Here is a 27,775-nt window from a genome sequence, read left to right as displayed (position 1 = left end):
CCCTGTCCCCGGCGGGCGGAGCGGCGCGGCTGAGGGACGGCAGGCGCGGGCCAGCTAATGGGAGGGGCCGTGGCGCGGGGCGGGGCCTGTGTCGGGGGCGGGGCGCCGCCGCGGTCCTGTTCGCCGCGGCTGGGGCGCGTTGTCCTTGGAGGGAGGAGCGCGGCTGAGGGCCAGCGCCTCCCTCGCTCAGCCCCCCCTCCGCCGTGCTCAGGTACCGGCCCGGCGTGGCCCGCGAAGCGCCCGTCCTTGCGTGCGCGCGTCCGGGGTTGTGCGTGCGCGCCCCGGCGCGGGGCCGCGCGTGAACTTGGGCTGGACAGGTGCCCGCTCCCGTCAGCGCGCCGGGCCCGGCCCGCGCGGCCCGATGCTTTTCCACCCGCGTCGGTGCCGGTGCCGAGCGTTTTCGCCGCTGGACCCGGAGAGCGCGGCGGGCGGGTCACTGAGGGCGCGGGGACCCGGGGGCTCGCGACCCGGGGTTGGGACTCCTGCCGCGCGCACGACCCCCGGGCCGGCTCAGGCCCCGGGCCCCCCGCGCCCAGGACCCCCTGCGCCCCGAGACCCCGCGCAGCCCGGGGCCCCGTGCGCGCCCCAAGAGTCCCAGGTCTCGAGACTCCTGCGCCCCAGGAGCCGCGCGGAACCCTGGGCCCCCTGCGTCCCAAGAGCCCTGCGTCCCGGGTTCCCTATGCCACGAGACCCTGCGCACCCCGGGGCCCCCTGCGCTCCCCGAGAACCTGCGCACCCGGGGCCCCCGTGCACTCCACGCACCCTTTGACTGTGAGGGGCCGCGCCTCGGGCGCGCTGCCACTTGCTGAACCGACTTTGGGTGTCGCCTTTGCGAGCTGTTGTCGTTCCGGTGCCGAGACGCGCGGCTCCAGCGGTTCTTGGGGCTCATGTGTCTTGTCATCTTGCAGCGAGAAACAGGAAGTCTGATGTGATAAGCTGTGCCCTGACGAAGCCCCAAAGGTGGGCCCACACGACGAGGGGAGGCCGGACCCCCCAACAACCTGTGGAAGGTGATTGGAAGTCGATTCCGAAGCTGCGTTCTCTGCATAGACGAGAGGTTTGAGTCTTAAGACTTCCTGTCGGTGGAGAAAGGTGCGTTAGGTGGATAGTGTGTGTTTTTACTTTATTTCTACTTCATTTTCCCTCACTCTGAGTACAGCTGCAGATCTGAAATGTGTTAGTCTATGTTAAATTGGCTGAAGTGTTTGCATTTTATCTTAGGCTACTTCTGCTGGACTCTAAACTTCCCTAATGTCAAAATACATTTTTTTTTAAAAAGTCAAACTTGACTCATTGCTTAGTTGAGTTTATAATGATCTCTCAGCATTGAAAGCTTTCAGGGTGGATTAGCTTGGCTTCAAGACTGCACTTCAGTTTCACAACATTTCAAGAATTTAACTTGAGCATATAGATTCTGTTTCTTCAGCTGTGACCTCACTGTCTCTTGAGTGTGTCCCCATCAAAGCAGGTCCCGACAGGGAAGCCCAGCCTCGCACTCTGATGGTAGAAAGCAGGGGAAGAGTTTGTCTCAATTTTGACAACTCGAAATTGCCCCCAACTTGAAATTGAAACAGCAATTGTTTAGAAGCAGTGGCTTTTCTTTAAACTGGCCTCCTCCCGTGGCTCACTGTGCAGGGAACTTAGACTTTGTTCTGGAGCTCAGTCCCTCTTGTGTGCTCTGTGGTGCCACTTTAAGGCTCTCAGGAGGGTGAACAAGAGCCACCGTAACAGGCATGCCCTTTGGTGGACCCTTACATTTTCTTGACTTTGAATTTGGAGCCACAAAGGGGAGCACTGTTCTTGTAGCTACTGGAAACATGTACTGGAGAGGATGCCAACGTTGTTGTCTTTTTCTTCTTTGTAAGTGGGCACATCAGGACCTTCCCTAGTCATAGAGACATCTGCTCATCTGCACAGTGTGCACAGGGAACAGGCTGCTGTTTGTTTGCTGGGAGGTGAAAGGACCAGGAGAACAGGTATTTTTTTACAGGTGCATTTGAAACACTCAAAAACTTTTTTTTAAAAGCAAATTAAAATTTTATATAAACCTTTTTGACTTTTTCTGCCATAATATTTTTCAAAGGAAAATTGACTTTCACAGTCATTTCAGCATTTGTTATAAGTGGTCCTAATTTAACGTGTGTGCCAGGGACCCAGCACTTTCCTGCATCTTCCTTAGTCTGAGTCCTTGCAGCCTCATGAGGTGGGTGGTTCTTCCCCAGAGAGGTGAGGTCACTGGCCTGGGAGAGCCCAGCTCTGAGCAGGCCAGCCCGGGTCCAACCCTGGGTCTTCTGTGCAGCCAATCAGAGCCCACCTTGTGTCCTTTCTCAGAAGGAAGTTTTTGGGTGCAGTCTCCACGCACTAGGAGAGACGTAATGACGAAAATCTCCTTTTTAAGATTTGAGTTTCTTTTCCTTTGTTGGCTTGCAGAGATAACGGTTCAAACATGGTTTCTGGGCACTTTTAAATTAATAGTCCTGTTGTCTAAACCCTCTAGTTGTGGGTTTTAACATTAGTAAGATGTTGGTTAGTTAGGACATGTGATTTTTGTCTTATTTTCTTGTTTCAAAGTCTTCTCAAAAAGACTTCCATGGTCCTGTGCGCAGGGCTGTCTCTGCCTTGGGCTTTTCTAGGGATCACTGAGTGTGGCACCTACTGTGTTCTGTTAGAGAAGGTACTGAGCCCCTCAAGTGGAGTCGTACCTGCATGCCACCAGTGGGAAGTGGTCAAGCAATTTTGGCAGGCTGCAGTAACCTCACCTGTGTGGCTGGTGTTGATCTTGGGGACATGGCCACCCCCCCCCCCTTCTTCCTAGCCTGCTGTAACGCAGGACTGGTGACTGTGACCCACTCCAACAGCGAGAAAGGGGCATTTGGCTCCGTTTGCTTTGCTAAGTGTCCCTGTTTTGGTTACTATGGCAGTGTAACAAATGAACTCCAAAACTGGTGGCTTCAGACAACGATGATCATTTATTACTGCTCAGGATTTCGGGGCCTGGAATTTGGAGCAGCCTCGTGCAGCTTGGTCAGATGGGGGCTGGGGCTAAGTGTCTCCTCTGGGACATCCTCACTCTGTGTTGGGTTCCTGGGCTGGGAAGATGTGAACAGTGGGGCTGCCTGCAGCATGGCATCTTCGAGGCGTATCCCAAAAAGGACCAGGCCTTTGTGGCACCTGGAAGTCACTTTGCGTCTGGTCAAGGGGCAATTAAACTCCACCTTCTCATGGGGGGCGTGCCAGAGCGTCTGCAGTCATGTGCTAAAAACCCTGCACCAGCGATTGCTAGTTAATAACTAATGTTCAACCAGGTTATGAGTTTCTGTTTAAGTGCTCTTTGAGAGAAAACTAAATAAAAAGAAAAGTCAGAGAAGCTGGAGTTGGTGCCGCTGTGTTAGCTGCGAGGTTGCACTGTGTTAGCTACAACGCTCCTGGAACTTGGGATGTTCTCAGCCTTGAGGTGCTGGTGGGCTTCACACTTCTTTTTTGTGAAAACCGCCGGAACCTGAGGCTTTCATGTCTGAAACCGCCTGGCTTTGGCCTTCCGTGTGTGCTGGGGTAGGCCCTGGCCCAACAGCTAAGTGGGTACTGGAGAGTTTCTCCCCACTTCGTGGGTCAGAAGCCAGCCAGCAGGAGCTGGAGTGGCCCGTCCAGAGCTCAGGCTTGAGTCTGGTGTCCGATTCGCAGCCGGTGGCGGGGTCTGGCTTGGGTGGCAGAGAGAGGCTACGTGTGGAGGTGGCTCTGCCCGTGCCCCAAGGCTGCCGCTGTTGGAGCCTCCGTGTCCGCACAGATTCACTGAACTGCAGGTCCTCACTCACCTCCCCAAGGGCCAGGCAGCCTCGAGTCTTGGCCTCGAGAAACCCTCTCTTAGCAGGAATGGAGAGCAAGGTGATCGGCACACAGGAACCTCCGGCCCGAAAGCAGAGACCAGCGAGGGAGCTGGGCTGGGCTGGCCGGGATGGGAAAGCCGTGAGGAGGAGAGCCCTGTGGTGGGTTCAGCCTTAGAGGAGCGCGGGCCGAGGCTCAGGGCGTTCAGAGGTGCGGACGCCTCTGAACGTGGTGGCTAAACAGGAGGTACAGAAACAAGCGTCATTGGAGGACGACGTCCAGGGCCGGTCGTGGCAGCAGTTCAGCAGCAACAGGAAAGTAGCAGAGGTGGAGGCCTGGGAGGGCTGGCTGTTCTAGAAACAGACCTGGGAAAGGGGGCTGGCGGACTCATCGATGAAGCCAGCACATCTCTGAGGCCTCAGTGGCTCAGTTTCCCCCTTCAGAAGACCCTGCCCAAGGCCCCTGCACACTTCCCAACTCTGGGAGAGGGAAGATTTGGGGAGCCCGGCTGGCATCCAGGGAGGAGAGAAGGGGTGCAGGCATTACACGCCCGCCGGGCCCCCTGCTCTGGGAGCCGCAAGCGGAGGGCGAGGCCCAGCCCAGCTGCTGGCTGCACTTGGACCTGGGGGAGGCATCCCTCCCCAGGCTGGCCTGTGCCTGGTCCAGGAGCGTAAGGGCTGCAGGCCGTCCCAATGGCTCTGGCCAAACGAGGCTTGCTTGTCGAGTTACAACTCCTTCGACGGGTTGGTGGGAAGAGTGTGTTGGGCAGAAACTGCGCGGAGGAGGAGGAGGAGGGAGTTACTCACCTTGGGAACCAGCCTCCCCTGTGTGTCTCAGCTGGAGGACCGTTCACAGTGACAGCGTGTTGTCAGTGATGACCTAGCGGGAGGCTTGGAGACCTGCGCCATGCTGCTCCACAGAGTCTGTAGGTAATGTGTGAAATGGAACCATCGAGGACAGCTGTGCACGTGCACTGCTAAGTGTGGACGTAACAGATACTGAGGGCAGGGCTGGGGAGGGGGTGGGTGCTGGCCTTCTGTGTGGTACAGAAACGCAGTGGCATTGGTTTTTAAAACAACGCGTTGCCACAATGGAAGGGATGTGCCTTGTGGTTTGACTTGTGTCCCCTAAAAATTCGCACGTTGAAACCCTAAGCCTCAGGGCCTTGGAAGTAGGGCTGTTGCAGAGGCAGGTAGTTAAACTGAATTCACACTGGAGTGGGGGCCCCGATCCCAAATGCTTGGTGTCCTTGTAACAGGGACTTTGGACACAGTCATGGGGAGGGACGCCCTCACAGGCGAGGGAGTGGCGAGCAGCCAGGACAGAGCCTGGAGCAGACCTGCCTGCGCCCCCAGAGGGAGCTCGGCCCCCAGAGCCAGGAGACCGTGTTTTGGCACCGCTTGTGGTGCTTGACCGGCTGCCCCGGGACACTCACTACGGCTTTATGGGCGCTGCATCTGACTCTGTTAATAAATGGAAATGAAAAAACAGAAAAACAAAGCCCACTTTGGTGCCCTCTTGGAGGGTGGAGTCCAGGGAGTGGGCGTGGCCAGAGCAGCCAGCGAGAGGTCCTCGCCGCCCAGGCTGGCCTGTGCTCGGGCTCATCCCCGCGCAGCGTGCGGGGCGCCTGCTGCCTGCATGACATGCCTGGGCCGGGAGGACGCCCTGTGTGGCCTGCGTGCTGAGTGCAGAGGTGGGTTGGGACCAGGTGAGCAGGAGGGTTAGGCCTTGGGGGCCTGGGGGCCAGTGTGATGATTCTGGCCTCTGTCCTGCGGCCACCAGTTGCCCCTGGGGGCTGGAACCCTGTGGTTGCTTTCTGTTGAGGCCGAGTGGATGGGAAGGAACAGCCTAGTGACTGCACCCACCCGGGATGGCGGAGGTGGCTTGAGCCTCACAGGGGTGGAGGAGAGGGGAAGAGCCAGGGGAGGTCAGCCACACAATGGCTGGCTTGGTTGCAGAGAAGGACCAGCATCCCTGGAGGTGAGGATGATGTGTTTGAAGTTCTTATCGCAGGAAAAGTGGAGCTGAGTCCTTTATCCTGCTTCCTCTGGCGTGGGTTCACCTGACACAGGAGGAGGGTTCCCTGGGGCCCGTGGGGGTGGTCTGGTGCGTGCGTGTCGGATCTCAGAGGGCTGCTTCCTGTGCAGGGGCTGTGGTGGGAGTCGGAGGCCACCTGTGCTCCCGGAGGCCGTGAGGAGCCCCAGCTGCCCGGCCTTCCTCAGTCCATGCAGTGGCTTGTGGGATAGAGCCCCTTTCCTTCCCCTCCCCTCCCCTCCCGGTCAGCAGGGCCGGTCAGTTTTTTCACGACTGGCATCTGCATCCCCCTTGGCACCCAGGCCTGGCTTTGCGCCTCTCTCCTGGTATCTCCTCAGCTTCCAGTGTTGGCTTCATTGCCACCCCTCCTGGGGGCTGCCCTGCCAGGAACGGGGTCCTGCTCCTGTCCTTCTTTGCACCTGCCACCAGCTGGCAGCATGACCCTGGGGCTGGGACGCTGTCCTGAGCTGCCCATCCTGGGCTCATCACGCTGCGTCTGGAGCAGGGACGGGCTGTGCGTTACTGACTGTCCGTCCTGGTCGTTGCATCTCCTGTGAGGGGAGCCGGCCTGGCCTTGTGTTGGGACCTGGGAATATGACCGTATTTGGAAACAGGGTCTCTGCAGATGTGGCTGAGATGTAAAAATCAAGATAAAGTCATACTGGGCTAGGGTGGACCTCAGTCCAGTCACTGGTGTCCTTATAAGAAGAGATGGAGAGACAGGACACCCAGGGAGAAGGCCGTGTGCAGTGGGGGCGGAGGCTGGCATGGGGATGCTGGCACAACCAAGGGACACCAAGGACTGCCGGCCACGGCTCCCTCCGGAAGCTGGGGAGGGACAGGGGTGCCCCCTCGGAGCCCCAGGAACCATCCTGCTGACCCCCTTGACTTCTGACTTCTGGCCTCAGAACTGGGAGGAAGCGGATTTGGGAGCTCTGTGGTGGCAGCCCCGGGGAGCTGGTGCACGGGGTTGTGAATCTGTGATCGTCACCACGAGTGGTGCGCCCCTGCTCTGGGAGGGAGATCACAGTGCTGCACACGAGGGTCCGGTTCTCTTCCACGCAGCCCCAGCCCCTACCCCCTCGGAAGGGGCTGCAGCTGGTGGGCAGGGGTCCTCTCCACGTGGTCATGTTCCCGCAGCTGCCATGCCTGGTACGGGGCACCTGTCTGCCCGCTGGCCAGCCTGTGTTTGCGTTAAGCGGTTCTGTTGCATTTCCCTGCACTTCTTCCGTGGTCGTGGGAGGGCCATTCCACCTGGCTGTGCGCTGCTTTAGGGCCGCGCGTCCCCCCTGGCGTCCCCCCTGACGTGGAGCAGTGTCGGGGTCGGATCAGGACACACAAGGCTAGTGCTGGGTCTGACCCCAGTGCCCATGCAGGCTTTGGCCACTGTCCCCTTGAGCCCTGTCACAGACCCAGGACCCCATGACGCGTTGGCCGCCGTGTCCTCCTGTGTCGTGGGCGGGGCGGGGCCTCCACGCTTGTCTTTTTCAACGGCCCTGCCGCTGCTGACTGCTGCTGATGCTTTGCGCAGCTTACCTTGCTTGTCTGACTTTCCTCACAGCTAATTCAGGGTCTCCGTTTCAGGCAGGAATCGGGGGTGTGGGAGGGCTGCTGTGTGCTGACCAGCGTGTCCCCAGTGCCACTTTGTCTGGGACTGGCCATGCCCGCCCCGGCCGCTCGGTGCCGTCAGGCCTCTCTGCTGTGCAGTCAGCACCTCCCTTTGTGATGAAGGAGCGTCTTGCCGGGAGATGCTCTGGGGCTGTGTGATACCTGCTTCTCCTCCTTCCACCCCCCGGTGTTAGCTTCATTGATGAATCTTGCCTGAAACATCATGGGATGTTTGTCAGATGGTGATTAAAAACACACTGTCATTCCATCCACCTTTCTGAGTTGGCATCATACCCACAGGGAGAGCCTCCCCTCCCCCGCTTCTCTATTTTTTCAGTTACTTACATCTGAGTGGATTCGTGGGTCTCATTTTCCCTGTGGAGTACGACCCACGTGCTGCCCCTTCTCCTTGGCTCCTGGGCCCTGTCAGCACTTTCTGCACCTGTCCTGGACCTCTGGCACCTGGAGGTGCTCCAGCCTCTGCTGGTTCTTCCCCGCCCTGAGCCTGGAAATCAGCCAGGCCTCCAAGGATGTGGGCTTGTTTTGAAAGTAAAATACTACTTGTTTTATAATTTTTTCAAATTTTGTTGTGATTGCTGTCACCTTTCTAGGATTATGTTGACTCAGGAGGGGGCGTCACAGGAGGGTCTCAGAGATCCTGAGGAGCTGGCACGGTGGGCAGAGGGCAGAAGAGGACGCTGCCCCCTCACCATCTGTTGGGGGCAGTGCGTGGCCGTTGTGGGCTGGCCTGTCCCACGTCGGGCTGAAGGGGCCCTTGTAACGCCCCTCTCCTGTGCGGGGCCCAAGTGGGTGTGTGCAGAGGCAGGAAGAACCTGGCTGAGCTGTGGGTGCCATTCCATGGCCTGGCTGGCCCTGCCCACTGACTTGGGCTGGTGGTGTGTCTGTGGCTGGCGGTGCCGTGTGGCCCCCTGTGATTCGTCTCCCTGGTTCCAAACATGTTGAAGTAGAGCCCCTCATGGTACAGAGCTGCCCCTCTGGGGAGCTGGCTGGCCCTGGCCCTCCTGTCTGAGCCTTGGCGTCCCTGCTGTGCCCCTGTCCAGACGGTGGGGCCCCGGGAGTGCTGTCAGTGCTGAGCACACCAGGTGCTGAAGAGCTCGTGGACGGGCTTCAGACCAGGGGACGTGGCCATGGACAGTGCTGACAGCAAGTGCCTCTCCTGGCCTCGAATATTCCCCTACTGTGGATGGGGCCTGTGGTTGGGGCGCACGCCACCCGCGGGTCCACACGCTCCTGCTGACAGGGGGGCCCCATGCCTTCCTGCGTCTGCCCGGCATGCGCCGAGGTGCGGTGTGACCGTGGGTGCTCTGTCCTGCCCCTGTGTTTTCTGGAACACCTCCGTTTCCCCACCTGGGAGGATGCTGGCCTCAGGCCTGGTGTTTCAGAGCCACGCTGAGGAGGCCTGTCGATGCCAGCTGAGAGTGCGCGTGTGTGTTTTGGGAATGGAAGGTGTGCTGTGTCTTCTTAGCATCTGTGGAAGCGTCGTACAGGTTCCTCCCGGATCTGCCGGTCTGTTTTGCTAATGCATTTCAGGACGCTGAGTGCTCCCTGAGGTCCTGGCAGGGGTCACGGCAGGGTTCTGTCCTCATCCACACCGGGGCTTGGGGGCAGTGATGCTGCCCAGAGGGGGACGGTCAGTTTGAGGTGGGACCTGGCGCCTGCCTCATGCCCTCTGCCTTGGACAGCCTGCTGGGCCCGAGGAGGCCTCTGGTGGCAGTTAGGAACCTAAACTGAAGGTTCCGGAGGTCCCCTCACTGCTCGAGTTTCATCTCCAAGAGCTCTTTTCCTTTCTCTCTAGGTGTTCCCTGTGCAGGGTGCTCTGACCGTGTTCTGTAGGCACACCACCTTCCCCTCTGAGGTGGGACTGAGCACGCTGCTGAAGGCTTCGTCCTCCGGTGCCTGTGTCTCCAGGTTGCTGGGGTTTTCCTGTCTGTGTGGCGTCTGTCTACAGCTTCCTGGGCTGGTGGCCCTTGGCAGCTGCTCACAGGCAGCAGGGCCACCAGGGAGGGGTGAGGCTGTGTGTGGCGGTGGGGTGACCAGCTGCATGCAGACTTGGGGACTCTCCCTGTTGGTCTCTGTGGGGAGCTGGGTCCTGTGCGGGCCTCTCTGTCCCTGGTAAGGCCAGTGCCCCTCCCTGCATCACCGCCCGCTGGGCCTGCTGCAGACCTGCATCCCCCGGTTCCCCTCCTGGGAGGAAACCCCACCTTGAGTTGGGGGCGGGGCCCTGGCCTGGCTGGCTGGAGTTGGGGAGGGGTGTTTAGTTGCTGCAGCCAGTGGCCGGCGGTCAGCAGCCAGGTGGGTCCAGGTGGTCCCTCGGGCGTCCCCAGTGCTGGCTGAAGGTCCGCTTCCCAGCGGCTTTCTAGCTTCCGAGGCGTCGCAGGGCCTCCTCCCCGCTGTTTGGAGCAGGGGTGGGGAAGACCTCCGTGTTGGTTCTCACGTGAGCGTTCACCTGCGCCTGTCAGCCAGACCCCTGCTTTCGTTCCATTTTCCAGGAGAGGACTCCAGTGGCAGTTTTAAAGCGGGAGGGCCTTTGTCAGGTAGGAAGACCAGGAACATTTGCACGCGTGGAGCCGGCAGGTGAGTGTGGCCTTGGCCGAGTGGTTTTGCGCGTAGTCACTTGTGACAATTTCTCTTCAGCAAAAACCAGACATGAAGCTCTGAGGAGCCCTTGGGAATGGATCACTGATTTTTAAAACAAACGCGGCCTGGCGGGTTGGCTCAAACCTTGCAACGGCCTGGGCCTCCTGAAGCCCGATGTTGCAGAACCCCAGGGCCTGCTGGTGTGGACAGAGAACACAGGCCCTGGACCATGGTCACCCTCATCACTGAGAAGCTGCAGAACCAAAGCCTGGACGACCTCACCCACAAGAGCTACGATGCTGGCCCGGTAAGCTGCCCACCCCGGGGTTGGGGGACACTGCCCAAGCTGGGCCTCAGCCAGGTGGAGGGACATGGGGGAGGCCAGGGAGCCATTTTCTAGGGTCATGTTACTGTGACCTTCAGGCCACCAGCCCCATCTGGTTGGATCATAGGCCCAGAGGAAGGCAGCGGAGTCTCTGTACCTGCCTGATGCTGGGGGCCTGGCCCCAGGCGCCTGCGCCCAGCCCTTGGCCTGTGTGTCACCCATGGTCCACGAGGAAGGGGGCCACAGGCAGTTCTCTTTATAAAGAGACCATGACGAGAAAACTCTGACCTGTAATTCTGCCCATGGTGACGGAGAGGATTTTACTCTGGTGAAAGCCCCACGAGTCTCTGTCAGGACACACGTGTTTGGAAGACAAGCCCCACGTGTACCGTGGGTGTTCACCGAACTCCTGGGGAGGCTTGCCGGCGGGCCCGCGTGGTCTCGGCACCACGCGTGGGCGCACAGCCTTTGTTCATAGCACCTGCTCTTCCTGACGTTCACCTCTTGAAGACCAGGAATCACTTACGTAGTGAAATACACAAACGATTGTGTCTTGGAGCAAGGACTCCCCGTCACCTCTCTCACCTGTTTGATTTCGGGCTCGAGGCTCCCCGAGAGCAGGGATGGGGCTGTTCTGGATGCTGGGGGTGTTGAGGGGAGGCAGACGGTGAGCAGGGTGCCTGGGGGGTCGCTGTGGCGTGCTGGGAGAAGCAGAGTGGGTAGAGGGTGTTGAGAAGTGACGCAGGGCTGGATTTTGGTGGCGCCGAAGCGGTGGGTGGTGAGCCGGGTGGAGCCTGGGGAAGGGTCTCACAGGGTGCCTGTGCCAGGGGCCCTGTGGGGACAGGTGCTTGGCGTCCATTCTCAGTGAGGGCGGGGCCAGAGCAGAGGCCACAATCCGGGTCAGGATAGCTGCCAACTTTGCTGCAGGGTGGGGAGTGGGGCTGGGGCCAGCGGCCGCCGTGCGGCCTCCAAAGGGTGCGGGGTGGAGGGGCGAGGGGGCAGGGGCGAGGTCAGGGAGGGTCACGTGCGGTGTGTGCCTCTGGCGTGCCCGTGTGCACAGGTCCAGACTTGGGGTTGGTGCAAAGCTCAGCTTTCAAAACTCTTAAGTTTAAGGGAGATTTTTCCAGTGAGGTATAATTTGCATACAGTGACGTGTGCAGATTGTGTTTGGTGTTGAGTGGGTGACCTTTGCCAGCTGGGTACACAGTAACTTCGTCCCTGCCACACCACACGTCTCCGTTGCCCCGGGAAGTCCCCGTGGCCCCACGTGGCTTGGCGGGTCCTGGAAGGTTACAGAAGTGCCGTGGCGCAGCACCTGCTCTTGGAGTCTGGCTTCTCCTCTCGACGCGAACGCTTCTGGAATCTGCCATGTGGCTGGTGCTTCGGTGGTTGTTCCTTTGCCCTGTTTGCTGGACAGACACTTGGGCTGTGTCCACAACTGGCTGTTAAGAACAGTGCCACTGATGGCATTTACGTGCCAGCTGTTTTGGGACGTCTGCTTCCACTTGTGGGGAAGGTCTGCCCAGCGGTGTCCGTTAGCAGCACCTCAGCCTGTACTTTCTTCCGGTCAGGTGTGGTGTCTCCTTGCGGCTCTGACCTCACGGCCTTGACCAGTGAGGTCGGCACCATTTCCTGTGCTTACTGACGGTAGTGTGTCGTTTTTGGTGTCCTTTTGCTCCTTTTTCCTGTGGGTGGTGTGCACTTCTTATTGGTTTGTGGGAACTCTTTATATATTCTGGCTCTGAGTCTTTCTTCGGATGTGTGTTCTGCAGATCTTTCCTCCTATCCTATGGTTTGCCTTGTCATTCTCTTAATGGTGTCTTTTGATGAAAAGAAATTCTAAATTTTAGTGTAGACGAATGTATCCATGTGAGTGTTTTTTGTATCCCACTTATGACGTCTTTGCTAACCTGAGTCTGGAAGATACTCTCTTATGCTTTCTTCAGGAAGTGCTGCCGTTTTGCCCTTAGCTTGAAGCCTGCACTCTCTGAACTGAAGTTCACGTGTGGGATGAAGCAGGTCAGGGTCGGACTTTCCTTGTCTTTTTGTGTGGATGTGTGGTCAGCCCCACACCCTTTCCAGAAACGTCTTTTCTCCATCACGGAGCATGGAGGGTTCCTGTGTTCTTATGTAACCCTAGCAGCAACCCTGCCGTGTGTGTTCCATGGTCACTCCTGTCCTAGGTGGGGTATTCCAGGCTCACAGAGAGGAGCTGACCTGCCCTGGTCGCAAGCTGGTCAGGGGAGCTGGACTCAAGGCCTGGTTTGACCAGCCTCAGCTCTTCCGCTTGGCTGTGCCCTGCACGTAGACCGAGATGGAGCCTCTGTGAGTGTGGTGGGCCAGGCCTGCCTCAACGTGAACCTGTGGCCTCAGCTCCTGCGTGTCTCCAGCGAGTGTGCAGAGGCCACCTCGTCTGTCGGGGCTCCTTCGCACGAGGTGTCGTGTAGACTGGTCCTGGGAGTCGCCAGCACACAGCCCAGCGGCCATCCTTCCACGGAGGCCAGGGCCAGCCCTGCTCTGCTCTCAGTGTGGCTCCGTCCAAAACCAGGGGTCCTGGGCTGTCCTACATGGCCCTTGCCTGTGTAGCTCTATGTTGGAACCTGGGCTCCTGTGTGGCACCATTTGAGCTGGCCCAGTGGGCGCCTGCTAGGTGTGTGCCCCACTTTGGTAGGACGCTGCTAGCTGCTGGGGACGCAGCCTGAGGGGGGTGGGCTACGCTGTACATGAGAACATGGTCCCTGGTGCTTGTGTTGGGAGGGTAGCCCAGGGGAGGGCTGATACCCCCAGGGCTAGGCGGGTTTGCAGCAACAAAGGTGTGGATTTCCACGGCGTTGTGGGCTCCGTGTTCACCGCGGGCTTTCTGTTCCTTGACAGAGCTGCTTTTTCATCGGCTCCATCTGACTGGGGCTCTCTGGTGGAGAACCTCATGGTCACCAGGTGCCCACGCTGGAGCCAGGCTCTTGAAATCCTGTGCGACAAGGTCTCTGCTCTGCCCAGCCTGACTGTTGGCAGGCCTCTTTTTTCTGAGCGATGACCTAGCTTTTAACTTATTTTATGAGAAGCAACAAAAGATTTCCTTTTTTTATCATGACTTTGGAAATCCAATGAAACTGTCCCTGAGAAGCTAGACTCCATGACTGAGAGTCTTGTTGTGATGGAGAGGACTTGAGGGGCAGGAAAAGGTGAGCGGCCGTGACCGCACGCGAGGTCAGGAGAGCGCGAGAAAGCAGACAGACAGACAGGTGTTGAGTGGCCCGCAGCTGCACGCAGCCCCTTCAATTGATGGGCAGATTATGGCCAAGAAGAGAGCTGCGTGGGCTCGGGCAGGGCCCCGTGGGTCGCTGCGCCCTGCAGCTGGCCGCTCGCCAGACGGAGGGGTCGGCCGTGTGGGCACCACGGGCGGAGGGCTTCCCGAAGAGCAGGACGGTCCTGGCGCCAGTGAGTATGCTGGGGGCCTTTTTATGGCCTTTACTCGGTGAACATCGTTATGCTTCTAAGAATCTTGATTAAGAGAAAGACATATTCCAGGGTCCGTGCTGTTCTTTTTACTCATCACAAAAGACAGTGCTGGGAAAGTGCAGTTGATTGTGGTGAGAAAAACACCCGCCTGAACCGTTTCTGAATCAGCACGCGTGAGTCCACAGTACTGAAACTTCCTTCTTTTCACCTTCAGTGTTCTGCCGAGAACGTGAGCTCAACTGGCTGCTTGTTCCCTTTTGAGACCAACAGTAAGTGTTGAAAAGCCCCAGCAGGTCTTCCTGGGCTGCTGTGGCCTTGGACCCTGAGCCGGGGGCACCAGTCTGCTGGGCGGAGGGGCACGGGAGGCTGCCTGTATAGCCTGGCTACGCTGCGGCAGGTGGCCCCGCAGCCGTCCTCCCACTCCGCTGGCCTGCCGTCCGGGCCTGGCCAGGCCTCTCCTCTGGGCAGCAAAGTGGGTGGGGTCTGGGGCTGCTGTACCCTTTCTGGAAGGTGCCTGGCAGGGCCGAGCTGAAAGGGCCTCCTTTCAGATGGGGTCCTGCAGTCGCCGAAGGGCGGGAACAGGACGGTGTCAGGCAGTGTATGCGGAGCACACGCAGTCAGCGGTGGGTGTAGGGGGACCTCTGTGCCTGGAGGGTGTGGGTCTGGGGCGCCCCCCTCCCTCCAGTGCACGCCCCTCATGTGGGCCAGGAGGCCTAGCTGCCTGAGTGTGAGTCTGTGAGAGTGAGTGTGAGAACTACTGGCTCCTGTGATCCTCTGTGGCTGGTGTCCATCGTCAGAGTGGGGTGATTTCAGGTGGGACAGCCTGAGTTGCATCCAGGTCCTCCCCTGCAGCCCTGCTCACAGTTGTGGTGATGCTGTACTAGCTGCTCTCTGGGCTGCTCGGTGAAGGCTTCCCTAAGCTCTCCAGTGACCAGATGGGAGGAGGAGGTGTGGGCCCCGCTCCTGGCCCTGAGTGCCATGTCTCTTTCCCACAGGGGGCCAGTCCGGGCTCAGAGCCCCTTGGGCTGCCCCCAGGCCCACAGAGCTCTGCTCTCCCCTCTGACTGACCGAGCCTTCTTCGACCCCAGGGTCACCCTGGGGCCTTTGTTCGTGCGTCTCCCTGCCCGGGCCTGGTCTCCTCCCAGGGTCCTCTGGCCTCTGTGCCAAGGCCCCTCATCTGGTGGTGACACACAGCAGTGGCCAGCACAGGGCTGCTGGACACCCTCTGGGCCAGGTTAGCAGGGGATCTGGACTTCCACCAGCCCCAGACCTGCTCCCAGGCTGCCCCGTTCACTCAGGTGCCGTCATGTGCGACCATCAACTGTTGACTCCTGGATGCTCGGCCTCGTCTGACCCTCACGCCCCTGAGGTTCAATGGCGAGGAAGCGGAGGCCGCAGTGTCAGGGTCTCTGTCCCAGCGGGATCCCCACCTCGGTGTGCGCTGTGGCTGCGCAGGGCGGGGAGAAGGGAGGAATTCGCTACTCCCGGCGCGGTGCGAAGAGCCCCCTCGGCGCCTGTGAGCTGATCTGGGCGCACCCCAAGGCCAGGCAGGCGCCGCGGGTGCGAGGAGGATGTGCCTGGGCCCCCCTCACCCGTCTCTCCTTCGTGTTTCCCCAGAAGACAAGCACCCCTGGAAGGTCGTCAGCCGAGGACCGCCCGTCGGAAGCCAGGCGGCCGCGGGCCCCACCGTCCCCTTCTCGCCCAGCAGCCTGGGCGCCGTGAGCGCCCGGGACCTCAGGGAGCCTGGGGGGCCGCCCTCGGCACCGCCCACCAAGCGACACTGTCGGTCCCTGTCGGAGCCGGATGAGCTGGCGCGCTGCCGTTCCCCGTGGCGCCCGGGCGGCTCCAGGGTCTGGACTCCGGTCTCCAAGAGGCGGTGCCACAGCGGCGGGAGCGCCACGCTGCAGGGCAGCCCTAGCGCCGGCCCATCCCGGAGCGCCTGGTCGCCGGGCCACGCCCTGCCTGCGGCCGGCCCCACCTCGCCCCCCGCACCCCGGCCGGCCTCGGCCAGCAGCGGCTTCTTGGATTTGGGCGACGGCAGCTTAGGCCCGGCCTGGCGACCCGCGGGCCCTTGGGCGCTGCCCGCGCGACGCCGCCTGTCCCTATCGCAGGAGCACCTGGTGGCGGCGGGCGCGGCCCCGCCCTCGGCCGGCAGCTCGCCCACGTCCACGCCCCAGCTGGGCCGCAGGCGGGGCCTGCTCCGGTGCCGCTCGCAGCCGTGCGTGCGCGCGGGCGGGAAGAGCCGGCTGAAGCGCAGGCGCGAGGAGGACCGCTGGCCGCGCCCGTCCCTGGACTTCCTGAAAATGACCCGGGTGAGGCTTCCTCGGCCCTCTGGGCGCCGCCGCCGCCGCCGCAGGGCGGTTCTGGGGCGGGGCGGGGGCCGTGCTCTCTGCGCTCGCGTGGGCGGTGGCAGCGGGGGGTTGCGCCCCGTCCTCTGCGCCGGCACCCTTGCCGCACAAACCTGGGGGGAGTGGGAGCCTGAACTGCCCCTTTCAGGGGGGAGATAGTTTGGGTCGTGAGGAGACGTCCGGGTACCCAAGGCTGAGCGGGCACCGTCTGACCCCAGGCTTCTCCTCCACCGACGCCTCTCAGGAAAAGTGGTGTTCTGAGTTTGGGTTGCGGACCAGGTTGAGGATTCTGGTGTCCGGGTGACACCGCCTGCGCCTCTGTGCCTCGCTGTTTGCTGACAGTGGGCCGTTTAAAGCAGACTTAGAGGAAAGAGCCGGTTTCTCGAGTACCGGCCCTGGGTTTTGCAGGGAGAGGGCGGGACCTTCTTGGGGGGAGGTGGGCTGAGGAAGCAAGTCCTGGGTGTGAGAAATGGACGCCCGTGCTCCCCGCATCGCATGGGGTGGCTGCGCGGGGGTCCTGGTCGGGGGCGGGTGAGGGCGAGCAGGACCTCGCAGATGGGTTGGGGTCACCGTCGTCAGACAGCATGCAGACGGAGTCAGGCTGCACGGTGCTCTTGACAGAACCATCAGCCTTGCCTTTCTTGACTGGTGGGTTTCCTGAAGATTCTTCCCAGTGGTTGGGAGAGGGCTGCCCACCCAGACTTGCTGGCTGGGAAACTTCTGCAGAGCTGGGGTTTAGGAAGGAAGTGTTCTGAGCTTTGCACTGAAGGTGGGTGTCCCTGAAACCAGATGGCACAGAGGAAAGCAGTTCATGAGCCCCACAGGCACCCCCCACTTCCCAGTGCCCGGTGAGGGTCTGTGGGCCCTGAGGGGGCAGGACTGTGGGAGAGGGCTGCAGAGTGGGCAGGAGGAACAGAGCCGGGGGAAGCCTCGCTATTGGGTGGTTCTTTGCTGGAGTGGACGTCCCGACCCCTGGGGCAGGAAGGGGCAGTTGTAGGGTGATGGGCTGGAGTGAGCCGTGGGCCCAGCGGGCAGCAGGGGTGATGCAGGCACATGCGGTGTGGGGCAGCTGAGGGCCGAGGGGCTGCTGCTTCTGAGTGCCGTACCTTCCAGGGGGTTGCAGCCCCCAGCTGCCACGTGTGCAAGTGTGTATCTGCATAGGGCGTATGTGTATGTGTGTGACTGTGTGTGTGCTGTGTGGACAGCTGCAAGGATCAGGATCCTGGTTCTCGTGTCCCCTGCCCTCTGCTGGGGTGGGCGGTTCTGCCCTTGTGGAATTCCGGGCCAACGATGGCCGTGACCACCTTCTGCCTCGGAGAGGCCGCTCTGCAGAGAGGCTGGGGGAAGAGCGTGGAGGAGCCGGCAGCTGGGACGTAGGAAGAGGTTTGGGGGTCACACTGGCCCTCAAACTAGAAACGGGAGTTGGGGGCCCGGCCAGGCAGGACTGAGACGCCTGCCTCCCCAAAGGGACAGACCTGTCACGTGATCCCCAGGCTTGGTGGTCCTGATGCGTCTCTCCTTCCTTCTGCAGTCGTCCTGCCGGGCTCCTGATGACCCCTGTGCTACCAAGACGTCGTCCTAACCCGCCTCTGACTGATTCCACCCTGACCCCCAGCAGAGCGGTGTCTCGAATGAGAGTATGAGATAGTAGGTCAGCCATCTGCGGCCACGTGACAAACAGCACCATTTGTGCTGTGTTCCCCAGGGTCAGGCCCCCAGGAGCAGCTCAGGCCCGCTGGTTCTGCTGAGGGTCACTGCGAGGTGGCAGCCACGCTGGCAGCCGGGCTGCAGGCACCTGAAGACTGGGGCTGGGCCGGAGGGGCCACCGCCAGGCTCCTTTGCGTGTCAGGTTTGGTGGAACCCACTGAAAAGCCACCGGGGCCCGGGGTGTGTGTGGATTTAAACAGCCCACACGTTCAGGGTTTCCTTTTGTTTCGGTTTGTTTCAAACTGTGTATTTCTGGGATATGGTTTATTTAAGGTTTCAGTTTTGGGAACAAATTGCTCGTTGTATTTCTCAGGGCCTCTGTACTTGTCTTTTTTATCCCTGATGTGAAATGATCGAATGTGTGCAGATAGAAACCTTGTGAGCAAATCACAAAATTGACTGTTTAAAAGAGTCTTTTGTGAAAAACTTCTTCTGTCAGTTCTGATCATCTTTCTAGGGGATGGGGACCAGGTCTGGGCGGATGCAGAGGCCAGTTTCCAGCCCTGCCCCTCGGTCAGGCTGGCAGCCCCTCTGTCCCTCACCAGCTCCCAGCTCGCGGCCTCCTGAAACTGAGCATTTGAGTGACAGTTCTTTGGTGGGTCAGGGGACACTACTGTGGTCTGTGTTGACTCACACCACCTCTCACACCTGACGTGTGGGTTTTCCCCACCGCACACACGTCTCCAGTTCTCTGCAGACACCAGCTGGGTGTCCGACAATTCGATTCAGTTCTGACACTTAACTGCCTGGCGTCAGTGCAGACCCTGCAGGGTGAGGCTCAGCCCCACAGACAGCCTCACCTTGGGCACTAGGCCCGAGTCCCCGGCCTCCTGCACTTCCCGCCGACCAGCTGTAAATCAGGGGTTCCCTAATCCGCTGTAACAGCTCACAGAACTCGGGAAAGCACCGCCTTGCTGACACCTGTTTACTCTAAAGGCTACCACTCTGGAGCAGCCAGCTGGAAGAGATGCGGAGGGCGGGGCGTGGGGAGGGGGCGGAACTTCCACGCCTTCTCCAGGCAGCCCCACCTCCCAGCACCCTAGAATCCCGCCATTTACAGGGTTTTATGGAGGCTTCATTACATGGGTGCGGTCCATCAGGTCGTTGGCCACCACTGACTAAGGCGTCCCTGGAGTGTGAGCGGGTGGGTGGAGGGGAGGCCCCTTGTCCTGCTCGTCTGTCCACTGTTTGTGGGGCAGCCCGCGGCAGGGTGCAGGGAGGGCGCTGTGAGCAGGTCCCACAGGCCCAGAAGTGGCCTGACCCCTTGTCCTGGGCCTGAGGGAGGCTGTGACCATGTGGGGCTGCTGCGGGGTGGGAGGGGAGCCTTGAGGCGGTGTGGACTTGTGCTGGCCGCACCAGTCCCCAAGGCCCAGGCAGCCAACTTCCTGGTCACCGTCTCATTCAGAGGATGGCTTCTTGAGAAGGGAAGTGAGGATGTGGATTCGGAGGCCTCGCGTGTCCCTGAGCGTGTTTGTTCCCTCCTGCCGCCTGAGTCGGGAGCTGGCCCTGGGGGCCCAGCCTCTCCGGGCTCACAGATGCTGGCCCTGGCTTCCAGGCCCCTGCGTGTCCGCCTGGTCCTTTGTTCCCAGCCCCTCTCTGTCCTGCAGGTTCTGGTGCCTCGTGATGGCAGACTTTGCGTGCATTTTTGTCGGTCGTGCCGGGTCCCCAGGGGTCTGTCGGGCCCGCGGGTTCTCGCGTCGCTTGGGAGGTGGCTTCGGGGCAGGTGCGCAGCCCCCTCGGCCTCTCCCTGTTTTCTTCAGTCCACCTCTGGGAGCCTCAGCCTCCAGATGGGGTCCCTGACTTTCTTTCTTCCTGTGTCCCTTCCTCTCATTCAGGGTGAGGATCTTACCTCTGGACGTTGGTGACTTGGTTTTCAGGATGTTTTTTCTTCCCGTGTCGCGTGTTTCCTTCAGATCTCCTCTTTGGGTTTACCCTGCCGCTCTCGCACAAGAGGGGCTCCCCAGGTGTTCAGCAGCATGGGGGTGTCTGCTGGGGTTCCTGACAGGACCAAAGTGCCAGTCAGCCCCCGTGCCCTTCACTGTCGCTCTTCGGCCGTGAGCTTTTCGTGGGGGCCTGGGGCCCCTGAGTCTGTGTCTCTTGGCGTTTCCTTTGGGGGCCAGTTCTGCAGAGAAGCCTCTTCCTACCCTGCCTGGGGAGGCTGGGAGCCCAGAGAGGGGGACTGGCCTGGAGGGGCTTGGGGGCCCTGCAGGGTTCCACCTGAGGCCTTGGAGGTGGGTGTTGCGTGGTTTGCTAAGTGGGGGCCACACTGGGCGTGGTCCGGGGGCCTCTGGCCAGTCCTCCCCTGAGTACTTGCTGGGCTTGTGGGTACAGCTCCACACTTGAGTCCCTGGCATCTGGGGCTGCGCTGGGTGTCAGGCCCCCACCCCCTGGTGCCCTGGGTCCGAATGAGGCAGTGGACAGTGCAGGCCTGGCCAGCCACCCGGCAAGGCGGGGATGGGGGTGGGCGGGACCCTGAGAAGGCAGCCCCCAGGGAGGGAGGGAGTGCGGCTGACACCCAGGGGACCGAGGACGCCTTGTGTGAACTTGGGGACCCCTCTCAGGGTCGTTGGGATGCTGCCTCCCCTGTGGCCTCCTGGAGGTGCTTTAAGCCTGTGTCTTTTCTGTTGCAGACTTTAAAAAATTCAAAAAGCCTTTGCTCCCTTGATTACGAAGACGAGGACGAGGATGACGCCCGAGTGAAGACGGCCGTGTCCTCCCCACGTGACCCCCACGGCCTGCAGCCCCGGCCCGCCGGCCTTAGCCCGAGGGCCTCACCGGAGTGGGTGGCCGCCGAGGGTGAGGGCTGGAGTGGTGGGGACCCTAGTGACTGGGACAGTGCTGGGGAGGAGGGTGCCTTCCCTCTGGACCGCAGCCGTGAGCTGGACCTGGAGCAGATCGAGAATAACTGAGCGTCGGGCAGGGGGAGTGGTGTGGGGGCTGGCGCTCCGTTTCTTCCCCATGAACGTGCTTTTCGGACACGAGGTGTCACTTTGATGCAGTCTCTCCTAAAGAAGTATTTTGCATTTTTATGGCTTTTACAGTTCTGAGAAAGCGTCTCTATTTTGACAAGAATTTTCGAAAGGGCATTCTGTTAACTGGAGTCTGCGTGCAGACCCCAGCCTGGGGTTGTGTTCCTTTTGTAAACTGCCTGCTGTGAAGTGCCTGTGTGTGGTGTAGCCGTGGGAAACCTGTCCCCCGCGTGCTGAACCCCTGGCCTACACTGCCCGCTCCTCCTGCTGTAAGGAGCAGGGCTGCGGCGCGGGCTGCCGGCCGGGGTCAGTGCTCTCTGTGCTGAGGACTTGGGACAGGCCTTGAGGGTGGTGGCCCTGGCCACCCCACTCTGTCACTTCAATAAAAGGCATTTGCTTTGCACATATGGCTTTTGCTTCTAACTTTTATCTCCTGAGTTGTGGGAGCAGCTTGGTTGAGCCTCGGCCCTGCAGAGGACAGAACGTAGGGTCTCCTTTTTTTCATTCCTAATTTCATAACATCGTAAGATTTCTACCAAAGACATTGATCTAAGGTTTAAGAAGGCGTTTATGATAGTGAAAGAAAACATTTATAATCCTTGGAGATATTTTCTTGATTTTATTCCCCGAGAAAATTTTCGTAGGTCCCTGTCATTAGTGAAAGTGCCTTCTGACTGGTTTGGACTTGGGTCCAAGGCAGGCGGAGCTGGGAGCGGAGTTCTTTCTCGGTTGGCCCCCTCCCTCCGACACTCCCCTGCCAGGTAGGAGCAGGGTCTTACGACGCACCTCCTGCCTCAGCGCCAGGTGGCCACCTCCTGAGATGTCAGGCCGCCCTGCAGGGCACTGGCCAACCTTATGCCGCTCGGATAAAATTCAGCGGTACCTCGTCTGACACATTTACTTGCAGAACTGAAGTGGCCATGATGGTTTCTTTTCCGATTAACATCAAAGTGTTCTTTCTTTTAAAACCTAAGCTGTGGCTCTCGTCAGAGTGCGTGGTTCAGGCCGTCCTGAACTCCTGGTCCTTTTGAGGAAGCAGGGGATTGACGTCTGTGCAACAGACGGGTGCAGAAAGGGCCTCTTGCCCGGCGCTGGAACAGACCACTCAGAGGCTCCCCGCCACCGTGGCGGGGCCCATCTGGGATGTTGCCTGGACAGTGGGGTTTTGGAAGGTCTCCAGGTTTGGTTGAAAGAGGGAAGATCAAAAGTAAGGTGCAGCAGAGCCGGGTGCTCCGGGACTGGGAGCCAGGCCCCTCCGTGGTGCCAACGTGAGCCCAGGGGCCTTCCAGGTGGTGTCTGGGGAGAGCCGGCTCTGCTGATGCCCCGGGCTGTGGGACCCTTCAGCCCAGAGCAAGTCTCATGTGGAGCAGGAGCCAGCGGGGCCACCTGAGATGCAAAGGAGCCTAGCACCTGAAAGTGTCACTTGCCTTCCCAGAGCCACCACCTAGCCACGCGTGGTGGTGGGGCCCCGAGGGAGCCTGGGAGCCCTTGCAGACAGCCTTCCCTGGGGGCTGGGGGTTTGGGACCCTGCGTCCCCTGTGCTGAACTCCTAACACTACTGCCAGGGTCTACACTGGGAAGTTATGTTTGGGGTTGAACTTCTGGAGACAGACTCCGAGTGGTTACCTGTGTGAGTCAGCAGTCAGCGCCCCGTGGTTTGCTCTGGGCTGTGGGGTGGGGAGCCACAAAGCACACGGAGGCAGGGCCCCTCGGACAGGACGGCCTGCACAGCCCCAGGGGGTGGGACGGGGCCTTGGAGGTCATCGTGGTAGTGGCGTGGGGCTGGCTGGAGGGCCCTCCGGGGGTGGCTTCTAGGCGGGGGATGGACAGAGACCCTGGCCTGAGTGGTCTGTGGCAGGACACGGGGGACGCAGAGGGCAGGGGAGGTGGGGAGGGGTGGGCTCCTCAAGTCCCTGTCCAGCTGGGCCGGTGAGGGGGTGGTTCGCTCCAGGCCACTTGGAGTCGGCCCTACAGGTCTGAGTGGCCTCGGAGGGGCATTTTGGGAGCCCAGGTGAGAACTGCAGCTCCCTGTCTCCTTGGTTCTCCGAGGTAAGTCCCCGTAACCTGCTCACCCCGGTACTGGCTGCCCCCAAGGCAGGCCCAGGGCTTTCCATCCCCTGAGACTTGGGTGCCCAACTTGGGCCGGGTCCCCGCGTCACTCACCTAACCCTGGACAGGTGCAGTCGAGTCTGCCTTCCCCAGCCGTGGCCACATGGCTGCCTGGGGTGAGCCTCGCCCCGGGCCGGGGCTGAGCACGCAGGCGGGAGGCGGCTCCCGGAGCCCTTTCACTGCGGCCACGTGGTGTGGGCGCCTGGGGGCTGCTCTAGCGCTGGGTGGGCCAGGTGTTGGTGGAAGCCCTTCCCCCTGAACTGGGGGAAGGCAGGCGACCCCAGGGCCCTCTGGGGTGGTGGGTGTGTGGGTGGGACTGGGCAGGGTCTGCGAGGGGGCCTGGGGCTCCATCCCTAGGCATCTTCTCAGCGCCAGTCCCCTGCAGGGTCCTCCGCGTTGGAGCAGACCTGGCCAGGCAGAAGTGCTGGAGGGCTGGCACGTCGGCCTTGGGGAGTGGGTGGGGTCCCTCCCGAGACAGCTGCCCCTCGGGCTCCAGGCGGCCCGGGCTGCTCCCCTCAGGGCTGCCTTGAGGCCTCCTCTCCCCTGGACCCTGCCCCCTCTCCTCAGGTGTCCCACACTTCAGGTCCCCAGGGCAGGGTCTCCAGAGTGCTCCTGAGGGGGAGGGGGCTGAGGCCGGGAGGAGGCTGGACGGCAGCCCCCTCCACTTGCCCACAGCACCCCTTGTCCTAGCCAGCATCCACTACACCCCCCTCATCCTCCCCCAGAGACCCCCATCCTCCAGGACTGGCCCTACCCTGGGCTGCCTGGGCCAACCCTGTAGTACCTGCTCCCTACCTATGCTGGTCCCCTCTGTCCCCCACTGTCTAGAACTGTCAAGGGGCCTCTGCAGACCAGGCCTGGAAGGCAGCCCCTCAGGGATGGACCCGGGACCCCTGCCACCGTGCTGGCTGCCTCTCTCTGCTGCCCTGTGCGCTGGGCCTTCTCTGGCTTCTGTCCTGACTAATCGTGCACCTGCTGTTCCCTCCGCCAGGTGGCTTCAGGGAAGGGATGGGGGTGGCCTGGGCCCTGGGCCACCAAAGGCAATGCTGAAGCCAGTGATAGGAGATAGCCCCCCCGCTCCCACCATCTCCCTCCTCATCCTGAGTTCTCTCTGGCCTCCTCTGCCCGAGTGCCAGTGCTTGGACCACACAGACCGCCCGCTTCCCTCCAGGCGGGAGCCAAGTGACCAAGGGCAGCGGCAGCCCTGTACTGCTGCCACCCCGCCCAGTGGACCCCGCCCAGTGGACGGGTCGGAGACCTCATCTTCAGTGAAAGCATGAATTAGCCCCTCTTCCTGGGCCTCCCTTGCCTGTCTGGCCTCTGGGTGGAGGGGGACTGCCTGGAGGACCCTGAACCTGTGGGCAGGAGTCTCGTCCTTGTGACCTCCTGACTCCTGGTGCAAGCCTGGCAGACACAGATCCCTCTGTAGAAAAGCCAGAAACTGGGTCTCAGGAAGCCATGCACCTGCTCGTTCAGTAGCTGTTGACTGACCGATTCCTGGGTGCTGGGCCCTGCTGTAGGCTTGAGGAGGTGAGAGAGGGAGGGCGTCCGGGCAAAATGTTCATGCTGTAGAAACAGCCAGTGCAAAGGCCCTGAGGCAGGAGCAGCCTGGGGGTGGGGCTCGAGGGTCAAGAGTGAGAGGGGAGGGGGTCAAAATAACGTACCAGGAAGCATAATGGGAAAAATGGGCTAAGCTCTTCTGTGAGTGGGTGGGAAAGCCACATGTGTAACTTCCCAGTCACTTGCTGCAGCAAAAACTGACAAAATTACAAGCGGAAATTCACTGACCCACCATCCTTGGAGATTTTTTGCTAATCCTCCCATAGTAGTTAATTGTTCAAAAGAACGCAATATGGATATAGAAGATTTGATCGCTCTGGTTAGTGAGCTCCAGCTAACGGACGTCTGTGAAATGCAGCTCCTGACAATTGGGAAATTGCACTAATTCCCAGTACAAAATCAACCATTAATGGGCCAGAAAGAGAATGTCAATTGATTTCAAGGAATTTATATCATATGGATCATATTTTCTTAACACAACTCGGAAACAAAAAGGAAGCACACAAAGCCTCGTATGTTTAGAAATTTCAAAAATACACTTTATGTGGGGGTGTGGGGGTGCAGGGGAGGGTGCAGCTCAGTGGTAGAGCTCACGCTTAGCATGCGGAGGCCCTGGGTTTGATTCCCAGTACCTCCACTAAAACAAACAAACAAACAAACAACTCACGGTCAAAGAAGAAATCACAAGTTAGAAAATACTTAGAACAGAGTGACAATGAAAATGCTTCAAATTAAACTTGCCGAATACATCTGAGGCTGTGACTGGGGGGGGGGGGAATTTATACCCCTGTGTGATTATGTTAGGAAAAAAGTGAAAATTAATGAGCTGAGCATATAATTTAAGAAATTCAACAAAGGTCAGCAAACTTCCTCTTGCAACAGCCAGATAGTAAACATTTTGGATTTTGAGGGCCACAGATGGTCTCTGTTGAATATTGTCCTTCCCCCAGAAGGGTTAAATCCATCCTGTGCTCCCAGCAGTCACATTTCAGGGGTTGTTTTCTGACCACCGAATTCGGGGAATGAAAGAATAAAGCCAATGGCAATTTTGCTAATGTTGGTTCTTCCAATCCAAGAGCACAAGATGTCTTCCCATTTCTTTGTATCATCTTCAATTTCCTTCACCAATGTTTTACAGTTTTCAGAGTATAGGTAACCTACTTGGTTAAGTTTATTTCTAGGCATTTTGTTGTTTTTGATGCAATGGAAATGTTTATGCCAGTTATAAATTTCTGGTTTTTGAAGTGCAAAAAAAAGTGAATGAAGGCCGCAGATGGCAAAATATCCTCTTTTTCGTGGGTGAGTTATATTCCATTGTGTATATGTGCTACATCTTCTTTACCCAATCATCTACTGATGTGCACTTAGGATGCTTCCATATCCTGGTAATTATAAATAATGCTGTTGTTAATAGCAGAGTGTATGTATCTTTCCGAGTTAATGTTTTTGTCTTTCTTGGATATATGCCCAGGAGTGGAGTTGCTGGGCCATATGGTGGTTCTATTTTTAGTTTTTTGAGAAACCTCCATATTGTTTTCCATAGTGGCTGCGCCAATTTTCATTCCCACCACCAGTGTACAAGGCTTCCCTTTTCTCCACATCCTGGCCGACATTTGTTATTTGTGTTCTTTTTGATGATGGCCATTCTGACAGGTTTGAGATGACGTCTCACTGTGATTTTGATTTGAATTTCTGATATAAGTGATGTTGAGCAACTTTTCATGTTCCCGTTGGCCATCTGCATTTCTTCTTTTGGAAAAATGTCTGTTCAGTTCTTCTGCCCATATTTTAAATGGGTTGGTTTTTTGTTTGCTTTTTAATTGAAGTGCAGTTGATTTACAATGTTGTGTTTGCTTACGACGTACAGCATGGATGGACCTGGAGGGCATTATGCTTAGTGAAATAAGTCAGACAGAGAAAGACAAACACTGTTAGATATCACTTACATGTGGAGTCTAAAAAAATACAACAAACCAGTGAACATAACAGAAGAGAAACGGACTCACAGATGCAGAGAAGGAGCGAGTGGTGCCCAGTGGGGAGAGGGAGGGGGAGGGGCAAGATGGAGGCGGAGCACTAAGAGGCACAAACTACCAGGTGTGAAATAAGCTGCCAGGGTGTACGCACAACGTGGGGAATACGGCCAACAGGGCGTAGTCGGTATAAATGGAGTATAGCCTTTAAAAATCTGTGAGTCGCTAGGCAGTATGCCTGTAACATAGAATATTGTACATCAACCACACTTCAGTTTGAAAATTATATTGTAAAATAAATACATAAGTTAACAATGGTTAAAAAAAAGAATAAAGCCAAAGAAGAAGGAAAGAACAAAACAGGAGCATGAATGAGCGGAGCTGACGCAGCCCGAGGGAGGAGCCAGAGGGAGCAGGCAGGGCCCAACACCGCGGACTCCGCGGAGGTTGCAGAGAGTGAGGGCGTCGTCAGCAAGCCTGGCGAGCGAGCAGGTTCCCAGGGAAGCAGTGCCAGAAACTGGCGCCAGAGGTCAGGGCCCAGCGGTGGGCCTGCAGCCACTGAGCAGCGGCCATCTTCCCGCAGAGACCACACCTGCTCCGGACCACTGTGGGCAAGTCTTACACAATATGCCAGGGGGAGAAAATGTGCCCCGAGCACCGTGTGAGGCCAGACAGGGCCGGGGACCCTGCTGCTGGCCGGCCACTGGCCTCTGTCTCTCTCTGGGTTCCCCGTCTCTCTGGACGCCGTGGAGGGATGGGGGTGGGGTATGGAGCTCAGAGGCAGTCAGGGTCAATGTGCAGGGTGGTGAGGATCCAGGGCGAGCAGAGCCCGGCTCCCCCGGCCTCCACCCAGCCCTCTGCCCAGCCCTGGGGGAGGCCCTGGTTCCCTCACAGGGGCCACCAGCCCGCAGGTGCTGAGCCCCTCACGCCCCTGACCTTGCCCCCGACCTTGGCCCCCATGCTCAGCTGGGCCACCCTCCCGTGGTGCCCACAGCCCTGGACCTCCCAACTGTGGGCTTCTGTCCCGGGATCGAGTGGGAGGGGAAGCGACCCCCATCACATGCCTCTTTCTGTCGCTCTGCAGTTGTGGGTATAGCTTTGTAAACCCTTTGTAAGTTGATTCAGGTCATCTATATTGCCTTAGGAAATTGTCAGTTTCATCAAGAATATCCAGCGTGTTAACTCGGCACTTGTCATCCTGGCGCCCTAGCGCCCTGTCCTCAGCCCTCGCGCTGCCCGTGTTCGCGAGCTCTACTGATTAGA

The 27,775-nt window shown here is 59.2% G+C and overlaps 1 protein-coding gene across 6 annotated transcripts; it reads left to right on the top strand.

Annotated features, from left to right (window-relative positions):
- The first annotated feature begins 21 nt into the window (after positions 1 to 21).
- FAM53A (family with sequence similarity 53 member A) lies at positions 22 to 21,273 on the top strand. 6 transcript variants are annotated; one of them, XM_032492312.1, is made up of 7 exons: positions 324 to 1,092; positions 9,281 to 9,393; positions 9,975 to 10,019; positions 10,120 to 10,369; positions 14,061 to 14,115; positions 15,464 to 16,158; positions 20,532 to 21,273. In XM_032492312.1, the coding sequence occupies exons 4-7, from the start codon at positions 10,292 to 10,294 to the stop codon at positions 20,808 to 20,810; spliced, it is 1,107 nt and encodes a 368-aa protein (XP_032348203.1). In that variant the 5' UTR covers positions 324 to 1,092; positions 9,281 to 9,393; positions 9,975 to 10,019; positions 10,120 to 10,291; the 3' UTR covers positions 20,811 to 21,273. The 6 variants fall into 6 exon arrangements, with proteins under 6 accessions (XP_032348186.1, XP_032348192.1, XP_032348203.1 ...); XM_032492324.1 differs by having other exon boundaries at positions 9,281 to 9,491; XM_032492309.1 differs by adding an exon at positions 1,866 to 1,976 and having other exon boundaries at positions 9,975 to 10,369.
- The last annotated feature ends 6,502 nt before the right edge of the window (positions 21,274 to 27,775 follow it).

Source organism: Camelus ferus, chromosome 2 (assembly GCF_009834535.1).
Source record: "Camelus ferus isolate YT-003-E chromosome 2, BCGSAC_Cfer_1.0, whole genome shotgun sequence".
Taxonomy (NCBI): Eukaryota; Metazoa; Chordata; class Mammalia; order Artiodactyla; family Camelidae; genus Camelus; species Camelus ferus.
Note: the sequence above shows the minus strand (reverse complement) of the source record. Positions and strands in the feature narration are given on the sequence as shown.

What these genes read in the sequence shown, in the direction of transcription:
- FAM53A (XM_032492295.1), top strand. Translation starts at nt 10,292, where the DNA reads ATGGTCACCCTCATCACTGAGAAGCTGCAGAACCAAAGCCTGGACGAC. An exon ending in AGAGCTACGATGCTGGCCCG is followed by an intron (nt 10,370 to 14,060) that starts GTAAGCTGCCCA and finishes TTTCACCTTCAG; the next exon opens with TGTTCTGCCGAGAACGTGAG. An exon ending in ACTTCCTGAAAATGACCCGG is followed by an intron (nt 16,159 to 20,531) that starts GTGAGGCTTCCT and finishes TTTCTGTTGCAG; the next exon opens with ACTTTAAAAAATTCAAAAAG.